Here is a 19,045-nt window from a genome sequence, read left to right as displayed (position 1 = left end):
ATGACATCACTGAACCTTGTGAGCAGCTCACAGATGAAATGATGCTTTCAAATTCCACCTTATTTACAGTCAAATTTACAAATGCTATTCCAGCATTATAGAATTGTTAGAACGTGCAAAACTAGTAACATGGATGTTAAATGGCTAATATGGAGTATGTGCAGCCACTTTTCTCATTTAGCTAAGAAGGGCCCCCCCCCCCCTCCCCCCTCCCCCCCCCCCATGACTTGAACTGCTGCACAGGCATTAACAGAGTAAAGGGGGCAAGAAAACAGGAATCAAACCCCAAGGGCTTCCAGCAGTTGCCTTGCTCTCTCCTGCCTGGCCGCTGCAGAAAAAGGTAACGAGGTAAATGCAAATTCTGCAACTCAGACATTTGATCTTGCGCAATCTGGATAGCGCTATCCCATGGATGTGTAGGGCATGTCGCTGTGGTAATTGTAGTCCGGGCACACCTTCTGGACCAGTTTGTAGTCAGCGCTGAAGAAGTCTATGTAGATGCAGATGACCTTGAAGGGCTTGTAGCAGAGCCAAGAGACGTGGCTCTGTGTCTGCTCCTGGAAGCACACCTTGTTGGAGCCATGGTTGCAGAATGATGTTCGCTTGCTGCGGTCAGTCTTCTCGTACTCCACCTCACAGCTGAAGGTCTTGCCATCCTTGGGGATCTCCAGCACTTCCTGCTGGGTGACACCGAAGTTGACCATCTTGGAAGGTGGCACCAGGCTCACGGACACGTTGCCCAAGCCGGTGGAGTTGTGACGGAAGTACACGCTGAAGGACCCGTTCCCGTGGTCGACGATCTTGCCTGTGATTTGCAGGTTGAATTTGAGGGTCTTGATATTGGAGTGGAAGTCGCCCCAGCCGAACATCTTCTTGAACTTGCCCGTCTTGACGATTGGCCGGCGTTTGACGCGGGCCAGGGCCTCCTCTCCTCCTGTGCGGTTGGTCAGCCAGGCCCAGGTGTCCTGCACAGCAAGGTGCGGGGCAGCAAAGAGGCGGGGCAGTTTGGCGGAATGTGGGCGGGGCCCGTGCTGGGGTCCGTTGCTGTTCTCATCACCCTCCCTCCATCCCAGCGGTCCCCACGCCGCTCTGGGCTCAGTGCCATACACCACCTTTAGACCCATAAACCAGAGAAGAGTGCTGTGATCACAGGGGCTAACAGAGTTCTGCATGTTCTTCTGCCAATTAACATCAATGTCAAAAAAGATGGTAGTGAAAACAACTGTGTAAAAACTATGGTAATAAGAATGTCTACTATTAACCTATTAACTATTAACACCAGAAATATGACCATGTATGAGCAGAAGTGAATTACAGGCACAGCTTGCTATTTTGTGTGTGTGTGTGTGTGCTGAAAAAAGAGACAGACTCATGTTTCAGTGTAAAAGTACAATTAAAGATGATAGACCCAGCTAATCCACTAAAATGAAAGCTGGCATGAGGAACTCTCTGTAACAGACAGTGATGTTTCATATGATGCAAATGAGATGTAAAGTCTCCTGTCTGAGCTCCCCACATGAGCTCGGTCTCCTGCAGAGAAAGATCAGCAACACTCACCAGATTGTGTCCCAAACACCGTAACGTGTGTGCAGCTCAACAAAGCTTATAGCCAAAATGTCCTGTTTCAGATTTACAAGAATCACCTTGGAATAAAATTAAGTCTGTGACCACAGTGTACAAACCAGTAAAATATTAACAAATCCTACAGAGCAAAACATTGGATGAAAAGACAGACACGGTTCCATACCAGGACCCTCTCTCAGCTGCTTCCTAAACTCTCACAGTTTACATGATGGACAGTATCACCATTTTTTTATGTGCAAATTTCATAAGGCTTCAAAATTCCTGTGCAATGCACCGGAAACCAGGATACCAGTTGTAAGGACAGTGACAGTCATGAGTAGCTATCACCAAGTACAACATTCTCACACAAAGCTTGTGAGAGATTAACAATGTGTATCCACTCACACTCGTTTTATATAGGCATTACAATGCACAAAGCAATCGTAGCCCCTCTGAAAAGCTCACGGAAAGCACAGTCATGGAAGAGTGATTCAGGAGTGGTGTTCACTACCGAGCATTTACTAAGGCAGCAACACCGGTTACTGCTAGTGTTACTGCCAGTGTTTGAGACTGGATGCTGTTAGTGTTACTGGTAATGCTACGTGTAGAATTTAGATCTGAATCAGTGGTGAGATTTGCATCCACAGAACTTAGGGGAGGTGAAATTCCTCTCAGTGTGTCCATATAACCATTGTTTAATTTCAGATTTACATATAAAGAATTTTGCATGGTACTAAAAGGTGACCCTCTAAAGAAACACCATCTTTGTGATATTACCACACACACACCAAAAAAAAAAATCTAATCAAATTTTATATAAATTATATATATATATATACATATATGTGTGTGTGTGTGTGTGTGTGTGTGTGTTGTGTTCTGATTTGCCACTAATCAAATATCGGATTTAATTTGTGGCAAAAAGGAACAGAAATTACAAAAATGTGATGAAAGATTATTTGACGGCATAAGCCCTTCTATGAAAAATAACATACATAAATCCAAATCAATAAATCTTGTGGTATTTGCAGAAATCTTGGGATTTGAGACCTGCACCTAATCCAGGGTAAACACGTTTTATTACAATCTAAGGGAGGGGGTTAAGGCACAATAAACCGGAGGGAGTAGGAGCAGGCAAAGCCGAGTCCCTGCAGGAGGGGTTAAGGCCAGCCCATTATAAGAATTCTCATTTGGAATTAAACTGGTTTGGGGGTTAAAGGCTTTTCCTGCGCACCGGCCTCCCAAAGCCAATTTGTGGCATTTTGAATTCTTATTTAAAAATAACAGCACACTCTTGCCTCTCATGCGAGAAATAACTTGGAATTAAGAATTCAGCGGGAGACGGATTATACGGTGCGCCGGGGAAACGCGACACGGCGCTGCAGCCTGCGGCTCAATTAGGCGCTATCTGTTCCGTTTCATCTCTGCTCCACACTGGGGGCCAGTGTTCCACACACGTCCGCACACAGTGCCTGAAGTAACTGACAGTAAAGATTCAATGAAAGCACCTCTTAGTCGGTATTGACCTGCGTTTAGAAAGCCGACCGTATGCATCCTTTATAAAGCACTTCAGGAAACATTTGAAACGCCCCTGATTAATTGATTAATTAATAGCATGGCCTAAAGGCATGTAGGATGCTTCTATTAAATTGTCACTACTCGGTTTAACATGTTTGCATTATTAAACATAGAAACCACAAATAAATAAATGTCTTTAAATTATATTTGCTATTACAGATTAATTTAAAAATACATTTTTAGCGTTTCTTCTATTGATTCGTGCCACAACCCAGAGGTGAGATCCGGGACCGCATTACACAATTTCTCCACGTTAGTTCTCACACTTATTTAAGAAGACTCACCATGTGTAAGCACAATACAAGCATAGCCGAGTGTCGGTTCGTCATCTTTGCACTTTGGACTTTAAAGCAGGTATTAAAACATAGGTCCTGGGGTAAGTCTGCACTGCCTCAGTCTGCAAAGAAAACGTATTTAGCGCAACATGTTAAGTGTTGAGTTAATTTAGCAAGACAGAGTAGTAAATTACCGTTAAAGCAAAAGAAAGTACGACATTAAAACGTTGTTAAACGTCGCTAGAACTAGGCTACGTTAAAGCACCATGTGTGCAGGTAGCGTGGAGTCAGGGTTTAACTCACAGTCCACGTGAAGGCTTGCTTCCTCACAGCTGTCCGCGGACGGCATCTCCTCTTTTGCTGCGTAAAAAGCGCTAATCGCAAGGCGCGCGCAGGAATACGAGCTCAGGATGACACCAGACCGCACGGACCGGTAAAGACCTGCCGCGTGTCCCCGTAAGGACGATGCCGGCGCCTTCTGGATCACGGCGCGGTCCAAACCCCCTGCAGCGGTCCTTGGGCTCGCAGTGCCAACCCTTAACCCGACTCCCGGGGCAGATGTCCGCGGGGCAGACGCGCGCTGCTCCCGTGGGTCTCGGCAGCTGACGCGCCGGCGCGTGCGCTCCCGTTTTGACAGCGCGTGCCTCTGCCGGTCGGACCAATGACGAGCGAGGACGCGGCAAACTCGCTTCGTCGCCCTCGCCAAACTTTTTAAAAAATCACTAAAATCTCCTTCAATTAACAACCAGTAAGATGTTTAGTAGCGCGGGCGCACACACACAAAGGCAAAATAATCTCTCGAAGAAAATAACAGGCATTTTGACTAAGATCGTTGCTTTCCTAATGTTACATGTCTAGTCTGAAATTATGCTGTAAGCACACGTTAATAAACAACAGTACATGTATTTGCCACATGCAGTATGTGCAGGTCCAGCTTTCCATGGAAGACTGGGACAGTGGTGGATGTTGTAGCACTAGCACCACCAGCTGGCCCATACTGGAACTGCATGAAAGACATTACAACGAAAAAACATCACACTTCACAACATTAAAACATTTTTGTTCATAAAAAACATTATTAATTCTATTACGTTTGTTCGGTTAATAAATATTTGAAGTATTTATTTATATATAAACATTTATTAAGCATACAAACAATTTGTGGTAGTACTTGAAACATGCATGTCTTTAGCTGTTGTAACGCCGTCCTGAATACATGTCAACACTGGATGTCGGTATTAAAATGTACATAACTTCCATTCCAATGGCCGTTTTCCACAACATCTCCAAAGGCTATTAAAGAAGTTACTGGAGGAGCTACGAATCTAGAACATATGTTTAAGATTAGTAGTTGTGAAATAACTCAACAACACCGTGCCTTCGCAACAAAATACACTCAAAAGACAAACACACACAAAAGACAAAGACAAACCAAAAATGCAGAAAGCAGCTGTGAAATTCTTCAGGAAGGTTAACAAAAAATGTTCTTTTACCCAAAACCTCTGAGTTCTATAACAGAACCGAATGGCTCAAAAAATAATTCACAAAACCTACAGAACGTGGCTTCTACAGTGAGACGGCCTCTGGGAAAAGATCACGTGTCAGTTTCTTTAAAAATGCAGTTGCGACTCTTTTCAAGTGCAGCTAACATCGACCTGAAACTGCTCTTCTGCACGGCATGCGCTGCCTGGACCTTCCTGCCGACCTCTGACCCGATGCTGGACAGTTCCAAAGGGGTTCTAAACCCACTCGAGTCCTCCAACATGCCCTTCCGTAGCGCACCGTCCGCCAGCAAGAGATCTGCTGGGCCTTCACATAACCTTCCTCCTGCACTCCTCTCCTGGACCAGTTCCTGCCTTGTGTCCTGTGTTTCCATAGTTACAAGACTAGGAGTGCTGTCAAACTTCAGCACCCTGCGGGTTCCCTCCAGCTGTCCCCTGCTGTCTGGCCGCGCGCCCAGGACGCCGGCTGTGTCGGGTATGGCCCCTGGCTTCTCCGGGGCCGTCTGGGCCCCGCGCGCTGCAGTGCTGGCTTCCACGCTAAGCTCCTGAGCCGACACGTGCCGCATTGTGCCGGATCCGTTCAAGGACGGCCTGCCATTCTGGCGTCGCCGTCTCTTGCTGAGCGGAGGCCACGAGGACTTCCTGCGACGTCTCTGGGAAGCCACGTGGCTGTCAGACGCTCCACTGACAGCAGCTGATGTTTTCCTGCAGCAGCGCAAGTTCCTGTAAACAAACGCATGAAAACGCACAATCATCTTAGCATGTCTTAGCATGACACAGAATACATGCTACATTCTACCTTACAGTCAAATGAACATTTATTGCTGACCCAAAGTCAGTTTTTAGTGCTTATATTTTTTCCTAAACATCAGTGCTGGCACCGTTAATGGTTTTGGAGTAAAACATAAATAATAATATAATGCATCTAGTTAAATACACGACATTCAGACTAAGGAATGATAACTGTTCATACATTTATCATCATTGCTGCTCTGATCTATATATACTTTTCAGACCACTGTTTCAGGACAGACCTCTGTAGGAACACGTGGGGTCTGGAGCAGATGCCCTGCGCACGGAACGTCGCTGCACCGTCGCAGCGCTCAGCCGCTTGCTTTCTGATCCGCTTCAGGTGCTCCCACAGCCTTCTGAGAAACGAAAACACATGCACAGTAAAGCAGTCTTTCTCCAATGACCACAAGCGGCTAGCAGCACAGGAACGTCCAACATATGTGCCGCTCCACCATGTTCTGCCAGGCCTTCAATAAAAGCAAGATGCCTGCATTTCAGCAAAGCATACCTACCCTTTGACTTGTCGCTGTCTCTGTGGGCGCCATGCTTTATCCAGCAGCCAAGTATCACAGGAAAAAGAGGCTGGGTCTGGGGGGATAATCAGAGAGCAGCGCTTTTAATTCAGTGTTGTGTCCCAGGACAGCTCTTGTAGTCCACACATTAGTGCTTTCCCTGATTCAGCACAGCCATTTCACTCTCGCGCAGTTAGGTGCTGGGTTGAGGCGTCTGTGCTGATATGCAAAAAAAAAAAAAAAAAGCACTAAATAATGAAGTGCAGGGAAACTTGATGGACGGGACTGGGACTGTTTAGTGCACATACGCACAGTTTCCATTCTAATTAAGCGCAGAGGTAAACAGCCAATCAGAATACATTTGCACATTTCTCTCGGACCACTCCTGCAGTGTTGCATTATAGAAGACCTGTGGGTTATTCAATGTGCCATGGAATTTACATGACATATGCAAAACATTTCAGTCAGAATAAATCCCCCATCAAAATAAGAGGTCACTAATATGTTTATACTACAAAACATATAATACGTAATAATGCTGTAATTTTCCCCATATTGTGAAACAAGTCAATAGAATCTGAAATAGTTACCATTGTTCCTTTTTGTAGGTTTTGTAGGTTTTTGTCTTCTCATTCTAGAGAAAAGACTCATACACTCTCTGCATTGGAGTGAAACATTGGTACTGTGGGGCGAACTGGGACCAGAGGTTACAGTGGCTTCTGACAGGGAGTCATCCATCTGACTATCAAAACCGGCACAACTCTCCATGGGAAACCACCGTGGATCATCAGAATTCCACTTCTGTCCTGGAAAGTTCTTGTTTGGCTGGCGTGCTTCCCAAGTTTCTTCAGCCCCTTCACCGACACGTTTGCTGACACCAGTGAGATCATCTGCTGCTGATGGCAGCGAGGTCAATTCCTGGTCGGACCAGCTGGAAAAGCAGGTGGAGTCAGCAGCCAAGCCGGAGCCCACTCGTCCTGGACCCGTGTTCCTTAGTCTGGTTCGGACGGTGGTCCTCAAGTCTCTCTGGGTCACATCTTTTAAGTGCCTCTGACTGTTCTGCTGTTGTAACAGTTTCTTCATTTGGAAACACCTGGTGTTGGACTCCAACTTACTAAGAATTAGGATCACTGCCTAAAAGTTAAAGAAAATGTAAAAAAGTCTATGCTACTAAACAGGCATATCAATCAAATCTATGTCTGAGTGAACTAAACTTCAAAACACCCAACAACCAGGGTTTAAGAGCACTTCACTCCATATTTATAACATGGATTTTACCTTCACGGTGCGTTTGGACTCCTGTCTTTCACTGCAGGGCCTATAAACGTATTATAAAAACAATATAAAATATTCCCCCCTAACTCCTCTCATGTTGTTTAGTAACAGCGCTTAGTCTCCCTTGTACCAGCTAGCCTAGCTAGCCTATATCTGCATTCAGGCTCGTTATATTTATATAATCATTTGGACATCCATATATAACGTTTTACGATGTGTTGGAGGTTTAAAGGACTGACAGTGGACGGGTGCTTTTACCAACAACAGAAGAGTATTTTTGTAGTAAGCTAACGCTAGCTATGCTATGCTAACTAGCTAATTTAACTTGATTTCAAGGCCATAACAAGACCAGTTAGCCTATCTGACCTACGAAACGTAGCTACTTAGGGACATTTCGAGGACAACAGCTGGGGAGGTAGCTAACGTTAAATATTAATTCATAATTAAGTCTTATTTCATTACTAGCTGGCTAGCTAACGTGGTTTTGCATGACTGGCTAATTTGCGGTTAGCTAAGCTAAGCTAGCTACGGGCATCCAGACAAAAGCTACAGCTACTAGCTGAATACACGTTTATAAGTTTAGTTTACCAAAAAAAATGGCTTTAGTTATGAATCTTACTTAGTCTGGAAACGTCGGCACTCTATTTGTCTCATCAGATCCATTGGTAAGACATTTATCATGCCGGATATGTTTATCGCCCCTCTCCCCTCACAGACACGACAGCAAACTAGCGCTATGAACACACCCCAACGTCTACCTTCAACAAATACAAAATAAAATTAAAACTAGAGATCTACCACTCTGTCATATTCGTATATGTATATTTAACACTCTGTCATATTCGTATATGTGTAGAGTGGAGATTGTCCTCTCTGTCATATTCGTATATGTGTATTTACCACTCTGTCATATTTGTATATGTGTAGAGTGGAGATTGTCCTCTCTGTCATATTCGTATATGTGTATTTACCACTCTGTCATATTTGTATATGTGTAGAGTGGAGATTGTCCACTCTGTCATATTTGTCATACACTACAGGTGCCTGTGATCCAGTAAATGAATGGGGGTTAATGGAGGTAAATGGCTAAAAACTAAAAGTATAAATATTTTGTCACCACTTGACCATGACCTTACTTTAATTTCGGAAAGTAGAAGTAAGTATTATGTTTTTAAAAAAAATCAAAGAAAATCTACCTTAATTCATTTTTGTACAGCAAATGGTTTTTATCCAGTAGGACCCTGGTATTTCTGCTCCTGGATGATGCCTTGCTGCTGTGCCCTGCTGCCCAATGCATCCTCCTTAAAGGCATCAAACCACTGGTACTGCTTTAGTAATCAACCAGTGTGTGAACTGGGCGGTTTAATGCGATTTACGCAGTCTATTCGTTAGTTTAGTGGGCACTGTTGCTTGGTGATGTCTCTGCTTGTTTTAAAACATCTTTGGCGTAGTTTCTTCTTCTCTGCAAGCATGTTGTAGGCATGAACATATCTCCACCAGCCGGAAGAAAATGTTGGATGTGACATGAACTTACTGTGCACAGCACACACTTTGATCTCACACACAATCGCAGGTTTCATTTCCACTTTAAAATGCGTTTTTCTCAGGTTCACAACCATTACTGCAAATGTTACTTTTAGTAATCTACCGTGTTCTAAGTTAGTGATCTTGTCTATCAGTATCACTTTATTACCATACTGGATTGAAGTAAATTCAGTCAAATCAATATTTGGTGCATCCAAATCAGGTAGTGTTGTTTTCCCGCATTCAGAAAACCTGAAATTAAATACTGTTTGTGAATGTTAAATCATTCTTAAATAAGCCCATTTTAAGTCATTTTAAGTCCAAAGATTCAAATTGAGAAAGAACAATTATCAAAAAGTGCACAAATAAAACACTTAAAATCATAAAATGCAAAATAAATTTAAAAAACAACAAACTACACAGTGGTCAGGCTAAACAATAAGTATTTAATCTCAGCAGTATTCTCTGGAACACATTAAATCAGAATTTAGAAGATTTGATTGAAAAAAAAATGTCCCAACACAGGCCTGTTGAGAAGTTTATCCAGAGTTACTGAGAAAATGCGACAGAATTAAACGTGTTTTTTCTTCTTTTCGTTCTTCTTCTTCTTCTTTGCCCTCTCACTATATTTCCTGCCCTTTTTGTACAGCGACACTGGGTATGAGAAAGGTAATGAATAAAGTCTTATTTACACAATCACACTTAGCTGATCTTGGATCAGCTTAGTTCACTCCAGTTTAGCTAGTCAGGATTAGTTTAGCGTGACTTCTGCATGCTCTTTATAAGGGTTAAAGCCTAATGATTTAACTGCTGGGGGTTACAGCTGCTTTGGTTTCTATCAGCTCACTGTCTCCCTCTGGTGGAGGGCCGAGGCCTGTACAGAACAGGTGTAGTAAACCGGTGTTTTGTTCTCTCCTTCTCGCTTAGGATGCTTGCGCTGCTGCATGACGAGGAGCACTAAGGCGCCCTCTGTTGGCCATCTAATGCTAAAAAGCAAATATTTGACTGCAACATATTTACCTGTTAAATTTGCTGAAAGGGATCAACTGTGTTTTTATTTCAGTTATATGGGTTTATTAACGAGTGCTGATAAGATTGCTTGTACTAGATTTTTTTACAGCATGACTGAGTAAATATAACTTTAATAGGAACGTCAATAAGGCTGGTTGAAAACAGCAAGCAGTGAGGAAATATTCTCCAGGAAACACATTTCCCAGTGCCTCAAGTACATTTTATGAACGCTGTACTACAGATTCAATGTCAGATGTTGAGATCTCTGAGTGTGAGTTCATTTCACAACATGGTTCATATTATAGGGTCAACCTAACTATAATACTTCAGTTGCATAGGTGATATCCTCTACAGATAGTACAGCATTGCTGCTCAACCAAAGCTCTTAGTAAAACAAGGGTTATAAGATGTTGTGTTGTCTTTGTTGGTTGTGTGCAAGTTAAGTGTCTAAAGGATCTCTCTCCATGCACCATCTAACCCTAACCCTAACCCTGGCCATCACCATGGAAACTGGCTCAACCTTCCATAGTGGAAAGAGGCTCAGAGTCAGGGTGGAAGGTTGACAGGTTTCAAACACCCTGATGTGTCCTGAATATCCCTGAAGAGATCGCCTCTGTTTGAAAGCCATGCAAGCTCAAAAGATCGTGTAAAAAAAAATGTATACATATGACAAAACGCTCCGTGGTCCAGACACGTCTCTTCTACATCAGGAGGGCACATGCAGCACAAACCACGTGCTTCATCAGCGGAGTGTAGCGTACTGGTGTTCAGAAAAGCTGACTGAACACAGCACATCAAGACAATCTACCACAACGGACCAAAGAGTTCGTTAATATGAATAATTTAATGCTGTGTGTGTGCGTGTTTGTGAAAGAGGAAGTGAGTAAAATATATACTGAATACACATATTGCCTGCATATGACACAATAAAGTTATTGCAGTTGTTGTTTAAAGACGGAGCGTCTTGCCTACTTTTATTTAAATAACTGATTCTGTTTCATTTTCATACTCTTCATCATAGACTATATCTTTATATTTGTAGTGTGTTGTGTTTCCACATATTACTCTGCTCAGCCTTGGCTCACTGTGCCTACAGCTGTAGATATAATTCAGTAAATCAAACTGGCTTAGACCTGCATGTCGGCGTCCAGCTGTGAGCTGCCGTCCCACCAGCAGGAGGCACGCAGCGTGATAAGCCAAAGACTTGCAAGGAAGCGGCAAAACACAACAAATGAATGGCTAAGGAGGCTCGGCCACAGGGGGAGGCAGGTCCTGGCCGCTCACTGTCGCCCTCTAGTGGAGGCCCGGGAGAGCACACGCAATCCGTTAGCTACTACAGGTGTAGTGAACAGACAATTGTTTTCTTTCCTCTTCTCTGAGGATGCCTGGAATCTGGCATGAAATCAGGGAAGTAATTTCCAGTCACTGCACGGGAGAATAAGAGGTTGTGATTTAGTGCCTGGTTGTCTACAACACAGTAAATCAATACTACAAATAGGAAATGTAGCTTCATTTATGTAACTACAATTATACTGCAATGGTTTGATTATTTATAAGCTGGATAAAATTAGCCTGATCACCAAAGAACTGCTATATTTTTCTGAAAATAGCACATAACATTTAGCCTTAGCCTTTAATAGTTTGGCATTTAATAGCCTTTAAAAGAAAAAACAAACAAGCGAGGAAAAACAGAAAAAAGTCTGCACAGAGCTTTTTAAAAATATTTTATGTTACATATATAAAGTGTACAGTATGTCTTATGTGGTAGTTATACAGTGGCATGTTAGAGAAATCTACAAAATCTATTTTCTTCCTTTTCATATAATGACAAATATTTAAATTTGAACAAAATAACTACAAGTTTTTATACATTGTTTAATTTCACATTTAATAGGTTGAAAATATATCACAGTTATAATGATACATGTACATCTTTAATGAATAAATCCATTACCACTGTCAGTCAGAACCGAAGACGGACTGATGCTAAATTCATAGTCACTGAACATAAATTCACTTCAACTGACTGGTTTCATATACAAGTGACAATATTGAAATAAAACAAAAGCATATTGCAAGAAAAGAACATGGCAAGTATCACATTCCAGTAGTACTGACATCAAGATGAACACCCACTTCCTTCTCCTGCTATGTTAGTATCTATACATTAAATAGACACTTTATTTACTACATATTACACATGAACAAAACACATCGTTGCATGTTAAGATGATTCTCATTTATTTCTAGTTTATACATGATATAATGCCCTCTTATGAAAAGGATTATTGCATCTCTCGTCTGTATGAGTCTGGCCTGCACAGTTATATAATCAATTTTTTCAGGACATGAAATCTCCTGTAGGACTGATGTGATTGGAGATCAAAACAGATATAATCACTAAATACTGTTGTGGTTTGACGGCTTTTTACAAAATATATGTTAACTAGTTTATTCAGTGCATCTATTTGTCATCAGCCCATATGTAGAATATTAAAAAGGTTTGTAAAGTTTTATGTTTAGTATTTTGAACCATAAAACTAAGAAATCTTTAAAAAAAAACAAAAAAAACAAAAACAAACACCTCACAAAATACAACAGTCCACAAAGTTACTTTAAAAAATATCGGTCGCTGTTATTGTCGAAGGTATTACAAAGAAGCGTGTTAACATTCTTAAAAAATTGTTAATGTACTAATTCCATGTTCAGACAGACATTTACTACACAGTTATTAAGATGTGAATACATGATATAGATGTTCCCCTCAGAAAATATTTATTCTGAATGTTATAATTAACCTTTTTTACTGTTTTCCAATATCGTATACTATATTTAGATGTAATCCTTGTGCTAAGGGATGTTTTAATGAAAATACGTTAATTTCTTAGATGAACTAAACTTTTGTACTGTAAGACATGGATTTTGAAAAGGTTAATCTACTGTCAAAAAATATACAAAACATACAAAATGCAACTAGTTTAAAACAAAGTATCTAAAAAAATGTAAAATTCCTAAAGGTGAAGCTAAATTGGATCATTCAAAAGGGAAAAGATAACAACACACGTTCGTCTCCTTCACATACACGTATTTTTCAACACTCAGAACTCACATACATAAAACACATGTGATGAGGCCTGAACAGAGTGACACACAGTAAAACATAAATTAGTGCTATATAGTGGCACAATACTGTTATTCTGGGACCTCAACATTTTTAAAAAAAGCAAAGCAACACAATGTTGCAGTAACGTCACAAACTGGTCTCCCTATTGAAGTCCCTGGTCCTCTTTTCTTCAGTGTTCCCAGCTCTGCTAAAGTCATCTGCTGGAGAACTGAAAGGTGTGACAGGAAAAGAGAATGGAGGATGAGGTGAAGAGCTCAAACAAAGAACAAAACAGAAGCATTGAAGAAGAAAGACTCACAAACAAGAGCAGCATGCAAAGACGAACCCTGATAACCTCGAAACATGAGCGTGAGGGGAAATCCAACCCCAAAACGTTCTCTAGCTGAAAAATGTCTCAACATTTCAAACTCCTTAACAGCAGATCACATCAGGGCTGATTGTTTTCTTCACAGCTTGTTTTTGATCTCTAGAGGTTCGTGTGTTCTGTGTGCAAACGTCATTGGTTAGGGTTAGGGGGTTATGGGGTTAGGGTTAGCGCTATGGGGTTAGGGTTAGCGCTATGGGGTTAGGGTTAGCGCTATGGGGTTAGGGTTATGGGGTTAGGGTTAGGGTTATGGGGTTAGGGTTAGGGCTATGGGGTTAGGGTTAGCACTATGGGGTTAGGGTTATGGGGTTAGGGTTAGGGTGTTATGGGGTTAGGGTTAGCGCTATGGGGTTAGGGTTAGCGCTATGGGGTTAGGGTTAGCGCTATGGAGTTAGGGTTAGCGCTATGGGGTTAGGGTTATGGGGTTAGGGTTAGGGCTATGGGGTTAGGGTTAGCACTATGGGGTTAGGGTTATGGGGTTAGGGTTAGGGCTATGGGATTAGGGTTAGGGCTATGGGATTAGGGTTAGGGTTATGGGGATAGGGTTAGAGTTATGGGATTAGGGTTAGGGTTAGGGTTATGGGGATAGGGTTAGAGTTATGGGATTAGGGTTAGGGTTAGGGTTATGGGGATAGGGTTAGAGTTATGGGGTTAGGGTTAGAGTTATGGGGTTAGGGTTATAATGCTCCACACTGTGAATCACAAGCCCCAACTGATGATGCTGTTTGTAGAAATGTACTTTTGTAGAAATGTACTTTTTATACTGATCTGAGATCAGGCCTCGAGTGTCTTGAAATGCAGATTGGAAAAGAAGTAAATGAATGTCCATGCACATGCTTGTGAATTAAAAACAAACGCCTTGCTTTATATTTTCATCACCACACATCCCCCATCCCATACACAGACGTGTGCTCACACTCTCACTACTGCATCTCCACACGTACTCTGAAATCACAGCAGTCGCCCGATTCAGCATCACACACGCAGAAAAACTTGGTTTGAGTTTTTCATTCAAACCAAGCTGAAGTTGAGCAAAACCGTAAGTATTCGTATTGTGCTGGTTTGACATTATGTAATAAATGGCTGCATTTATTATCAGACTAAGGTTGATGGTAAAGAAAATACATGATATATAACTTTCGAGAAAATAAAAATAAGAAAATGTGATGAAGCTTGCGATTGACATGACCAGGAACAGATGGGGCAGAAGAAGGTTTTGGGGCACTTCTTACCGTTGGACAGGCAGCTTCTGAGGTTAGGTAGGGGAGCTGATAGGTAACATGGGACAAGAAACGCAGTCAAGGTATGAAAGGTAGAGTGAGAAGCAGAGGGGACATCACGGCTTTTAGTGAGGCAGTGCCAAGGGGCTCCCACGTCTGGACAATGTTCCATATTAGCTGTCCCACTCACACATGAGCAGCACAGCGAATGCACACGCAAGAGTTACACACCCGAATCCGTCCGATTGGTCAGAAAATACCACCCATTAAAACAGAAAATGTGCCATTTGAAAATTATGTATAATCCTGCACAAATAATTTATCTAGAAATGAGCATCTTCCAATACGTCAGCCCTAAGGTGCATTATAACACAGCAATACTACACCGCTTGTTTGGCTGAGACTCCAGGTTAGTGCATTGAGGATATCTAAATGTTTAATACTGGGCTGTTAACATTAACAAGCAGTAATATTAAAGGACAAAATGAATTGTGAATTCAAACCTTTTTGCGATTTTATCTTTTTTGCCATTGTCTTTATTGAGGCTTTTCCAAACATTGCCAAAAGAGGTCTTAGTCATTTCATCTGAAATGTTGACTGTTGAAGGGTCGTCCCTTAAAACAACACAGAAAAGGTGCTCAGTGCACACTGACTGAGGCACACTCCACCTCCCAAAACATCAACTGTACCCAGGGAGCAATTCCACAGGTTATGAATGGGGCATTTGGATTCCCATTGAGTGGAATTTCAACAGGCAAGAAGGTTGTGGTGGTTTTCCTGAACTACTGAACCCATTAGGAATCCTCCTGCTTACCTGAAATTCCCTTCAAGTGGCACCTGCACAATCCCTTCATCCTCGACCATCACACTCTGGCTCTGTCGGGAGAACAAATGCACACACAAACAGAATCCATCTCCTTAACATCAGAGTTACTTAATCACCTGTGCCACCTTTTCCATGACTGGAGTATACCATAAATATTTGAATTTTGCTTCTGAAGGTATTTTAAAAAGTATTGTCTCAAATTTGTTAGCTTTCATAAACAAAACCTCACAGGTACTGTGTTCATACAAAAGTATGTAAACAGGATGGATTGGGTCCATTTTACTGACACAATATAATAACAGCTCAATACAACAAAGAATATAATCCACAACCTCAGTGGCTTGTTTGATTGATAACGTCATAAGATTAAACATGTTTGACACAAACTCAAAACAGTCATAATTACCCCTCCTTTCATGTCTACTCTCTGCCACGACCAACCAATCAGACTGAACTAAATCAGCAGGAGGACGGGAACTATGTAAGCGGATTCTACTGTGATTGGCTGTCAGCCAAGTAGTCAGCCAATAGCTGGGTGTGAAGGAAGTGTAACAGTGTAACACCTCCTTCTGGGCATCCTCCAGTTTCTTCTTCTTGCTCTCAGGCATGAGATCATCGAGCCAGCTGAGGTCTCTCTTAGTGAAGATAAAGTCGAGCAGTTTACGAATGAACACCAGGGCTAACACCTGCACACACACACGCACACACACAGTATTTGCAAATTCACTGCATTGAGATCAGAGTCCGGTTCCGTGCACTGCCCCGCTCAGGTGTCTTTACCATCATGGGGAAAACAATGGCCGCGCGGGAGGTTTTGATGACCCAGAGCAGGACCAGGCAGCTGAGCTGGATGATGGTGAACAGGTGCACCTTCCTCAGAGGAACGTGTCTCAGGTAGATAAAATCAGGCTGGTGCTTCGCTGGCATCCCAAACAACTTCACACGGTCAAAGAACTGCACACGGGACGAGAAACAATCTTCACCATGACAGCGGCCTTCGCAAACAATCCTAAGTCTGGAGGAATTTCAGTTATTTTGCTGATATGCATCTTATGGCCCAGTAGTTCCAGTGTTTCAGGCTGTAGTGTTATGATACGTACCTGTATCCCTCTGAGAGAGGACGAACCCATGTACAAGAAGACTCCGTACAGGACAGGCATCGGGATGAACTAGAGGCCAAGGAAACATGACACAGTCTGTTTAGTGGCTAAAAAAGACAACTCAACCCCAGTGACCCTAAACTCAACCCCAGTGACCCCACACAGCTTTCTCCACAGTCCATGGGCAAAAAAGCAATGATCTGTCTTAATTATTGCTGCCTTAGGGAAAACTCTTGAATTCCTTTTAATGGTGAGGTACCAGTGACTTCCCAGTGAGGGAAAACTCTTGAATTCCTTTTAATGGTGAGGTACCAGTGACTTCCCAGTGAGGGAAAACTCTTGAATTCCTTTTAATGCTGAGGTACCAGTGAGGGAAAACTCTTGAATTCCTTTTAATGGTGAGCTACCAGTGACTTCCCAGTGAGGGAAAACTCTTGAATTCCTTTTAATGGTGAGCTACCAGTGACTTCCCAGTGAGGGAAAACTCTTGAATTCCTTTTAATGGTGAGGTACCAGTGACTTCCTCTTGCTATGAAAGGTTCATTTTTACTGGGCATCACTGTGTGCAGCCGATCACTAAGACAGGACCAGTGCGAAACGGCGCGTGGAAGTGTGTATACGTGCAAGTGTGGATAGCCAAATAGAATGCAACTGGCCGTGTGGGCAGGTTAACGCCCTATGGATAGCAGACTCTACGTGTGGTCAGAGCATCTGTGGCTGGGACTAAGGGGTCACTGACCTTTAGGATGGAGGTCATGAAGACGGAGCTGCCCATGAGGACAAAGATCATGAGGCCGGTGAAGCGTTGCTCCCTGATGCCCAGGAACTTGGGCTGCTCTCCCGGGGCGGAGCACTCAGACTCCAACTTCAGGCTGTTCACGTGGCTGATGGAGAGAACGGTGGCTGCCACGAACCACGGGAGACCCATCACAGAGCATACACCCAGCATAACGCTCACCATGAACAGGTCCAGGTGGTACCCACAGCCCTTCTGTGGTGTCACGCGCACACACACACACACACACGTACACGCACGCACACGCGCACGCGCACGCGCACACGCACGCGCACACACACGCGCACACACACGCGCACACACACGCGCACACACACACGCACACACACACGCGCACACACACGCACACACACACGCACACACACACGCACACACACACACACACGCACACACACACGCACATCCATACAGACACATGCACACATTTATTAGAAATACCACAACTATTAGAAAACAGACATGTGTGTGTGTGTGTTTGGCCCGTTCCAGCCTGTGTACCTTCAGCTTGTGTTCCTTCCTGTTGATGATGACGGCGGTGATCTGCTGGTCCATGAAGATGAGGATGGTGCAGAGGAGAGCCGGGATGAAGGCAATGATGACAGTCCACCATGGATTGGGGCCCAGAGGACTTATGATCCAGCCACGGTCATCTCTGGTGGGCTGGAGATAGAAAGGCAGTCACACACACCCACAGACACACACACCCACAGACACACCCACAGACAGTAGCACTTCATGGATTGGACAGATGAGGATTTAAGGTATTCATGTTAACTTTGCCTGATTACATAAAATAGACTTTCAAAAGGCAAAGATACAGAACCTACTACGTGAATCCAAAAACCGTGTTAGTGCTAGAAACATAGCAGCCATGTTGATCACTAATATTCAGCAGTGGGTGTGTGTGCGGTTCACCTTAAACTGATTGGGGACCTGGAGCTTAGGTGAGGGCACGCCCAGCGCATAGTCGATCGCCACCATGGTAACGATGGTGATGAAGACCGCAAAGTCACTAATGACTGCCCTCACCTGTGGCAGGACACAGCAAGTGTCAGAGAGACACACACACACACACTCACACACACACTCTCTCTCTCTCTCTCTCTCACACGCACACACACACACACACACGCACACGCACACACGCAAAGGCTTGCCTTGGTGGGGAAGTAGCGGCTGGTCTTGAACTCCTTTAGAAAGGAGGACATAGCGACCGTGGAGAAGAACAGAACGACGGACCAGAAGAGGACATCAGGGATGTAGGGGCCATGGTGACCGCAGGCGGAGCCCTGGAACTCTCCCCTGTGCTTCACACAATCCTGCACCCCCACATTACACCACCCGTATTACACCACCCACATCACAGATCTATGAGAAACACATTTTACTACACTCACAGAAAGAAAGAGGCTACGGAAGCATGGGAACATATCAGCAAATGTGTGATTTATACAGGGTGGGCATTTGCTGGATTAGTTCCAGTTCTGTTGCTGTGAGAGTGTGTGCGTGTGTGTGTGTGTGTGAGAGAGAGAGTGTGAGAGTGTGTGTGTGTGTGTGAGAGAGAGAGAGAGAGAGAGTGTGTG

At 43.3% G+C, this 19,045-nt stretch overlaps 3 protein-coding genes across 11 annotated transcripts in view; all 3 read right to left on the bottom strand.

Annotated features, from left to right (window-relative positions):
- Window positions 1–232: 232 nt before the first annotated feature.
- Window positions 233–4,023, bottom strand: nxph2b (neurexophilin 2b). The gene is made up of 3 exons (XM_027018308.3): window positions 3,720–4,023; window positions 3,426–3,538; window positions 233–1,112 (listed from the first exon to the last, which is right to left on the bottom strand). The coding sequence occupies exons 2-3, from the start codon at window positions 3,468–3,470 to the stop codon at window positions 402–404; spliced, it is 756 nt and encodes a 251-aa protein (XP_026874109.1). The 5' UTR covers window positions 3,471–3,538; window positions 3,720–4,023; the 3' UTR covers window positions 233–401.
- A 518-nt stretch (window positions 4,024–4,541) lies between these two features.
- On the bottom strand, window positions 4,542–8,386 carry si:ch211-227n13.3 (uncharacterized). Of its 2 annotated transcripts, XM_027018280.3 has the most exons (6): window positions 8,117–8,386; window positions 7,501–7,540; window positions 6,813–7,356; window positions 6,223–6,298; window positions 5,953–6,066; window positions 4,542–5,641 (listed from the first exon to the last, which is right to left on the bottom strand). In XM_027018280.3, exons 1-6 carry the CDS (start codon window positions 8,176–8,178, stop codon window positions 5,011–5,013), a joined length of 1,467 nt encoding a protein of 488 aa, XP_026874081.3. In that variant the 5' UTR covers window positions 8,179–8,386; the 3' UTR covers window positions 4,542–5,010. The 2 variants fall into 2 exon arrangements, with proteins under 2 accessions (XP_026874081.3, XP_026874082.2); XM_027018281.3 differs by lacking the exon at window positions 7,501–7,540 and having other exon boundaries at window positions 4,545–5,641; window positions 8,117–8,383.
- A 3,353-nt stretch (window positions 8,387–11,739) lies between these two features.
- slc4a10a (solute carrier family 4 member 10a) overlaps window positions 11,740–19,045 on the bottom strand; it is a 30,707-nt gene continuing 23,401 nt past the window's right edge. For 5 of the 8 annotated variants that reach the window (XM_081708028.1, XM_027018290.3, XM_081708027.1 and 2 more), the window contains 10 exons: window positions 18,620–18,781; window positions 18,378–18,491; window positions 17,961–18,122; window positions 17,406–17,657; window positions 16,667–16,735; window positions 16,347–16,520; window positions 16,130–16,252; window positions 15,555–15,616; window positions 15,244–15,354; window positions 11,740–13,364 (listed from right to left, as the gene is read on the bottom strand). In XM_081708028.1, coding sequence (XP_081564154.1) covers window positions 13,283–13,364; window positions 15,244–15,354; window positions 15,555–15,616; window positions 16,130–16,252; window positions 16,347–16,520; window positions 16,667–16,735; window positions 17,406–17,657; window positions 17,961–18,122; window positions 18,378–18,491; window positions 18,620–18,781 — 1,311 coding nt within the window. In that variant the 3' untranslated portion in view covers window positions 11,740–13,282. Of the gene's footprint in view, window positions 13,365–14,752; window positions 14,789–15,243; window positions 15,355–15,554; window positions 15,617–16,129; window positions 16,253–16,346; window positions 16,521–16,666; window positions 16,736–17,405; window positions 17,658–17,960; window positions 18,123–18,377; window positions 18,492–18,619; window positions 18,782–19,045 lie in introns of all 8 variants that reach the window. The other 3 variants (XM_081708030.1, XM_081708032.1, XM_081708031.1) reach the window with 3 other exon arrangements.

The sequence above is a fragment of the Electrophorus electricus genome, chromosome 26 (genome assembly GCF_041902795.1).
Source record: "Electrophorus electricus isolate QZ-2024a chromosome 26, ASM4190279v1, whole genome shotgun sequence".
Classification (NCBI taxonomy): Eukaryota; Metazoa; Chordata; class Actinopteri; order Gymnotiformes; family Gymnotidae; genus Electrophorus; species Electrophorus electricus.
Note: the sequence above shows the minus strand (reverse complement) of the source record. Positions and strands in the feature narration are given on the sequence as shown.

What these genes read in the sequence shown, in the direction of transcription:
- nxph2b (XM_027018308.3), bottom strand. Translation starts at nt 3,470, where the DNA reads ATGACGAACCGACACTCGGCTATGCTTGTATTGTGCTTACACATG. An exon ending in TTGTATTGTGCTTACACATG is followed by an intron (nt 1,113 to 3,425) that starts GTGAGTCTTCTT and finishes ATGGGTCTAAAG; the next exon opens with GTGGTGTATGGCACTGAGCC.
- si:ch211-227n13.3 (XM_027018280.3), bottom strand. Translation starts at nt 8,178, where the DNA reads ATGATAAATGTCTTACCAATGGATCTGATGAGACAAATAGAGTGCCGA. An exon ending in TGCCGACGTTTCCAGACTAA is followed by an intron (nt 7,541 to 8,116) that starts GTAAGATTCATA and finishes ATACGTTTATAG; the next exon opens with GCCCTGCAGTGAAAGACAGG. An exon ending in CCCCACGTGTTCCTACAGAG is followed by an intron (nt 5,642 to 5,952) that starts GTCTGTCCTGAA and finishes GTTTGTTTACAG; the next exon opens with GAACTTGCGCTGCTGCAGGA.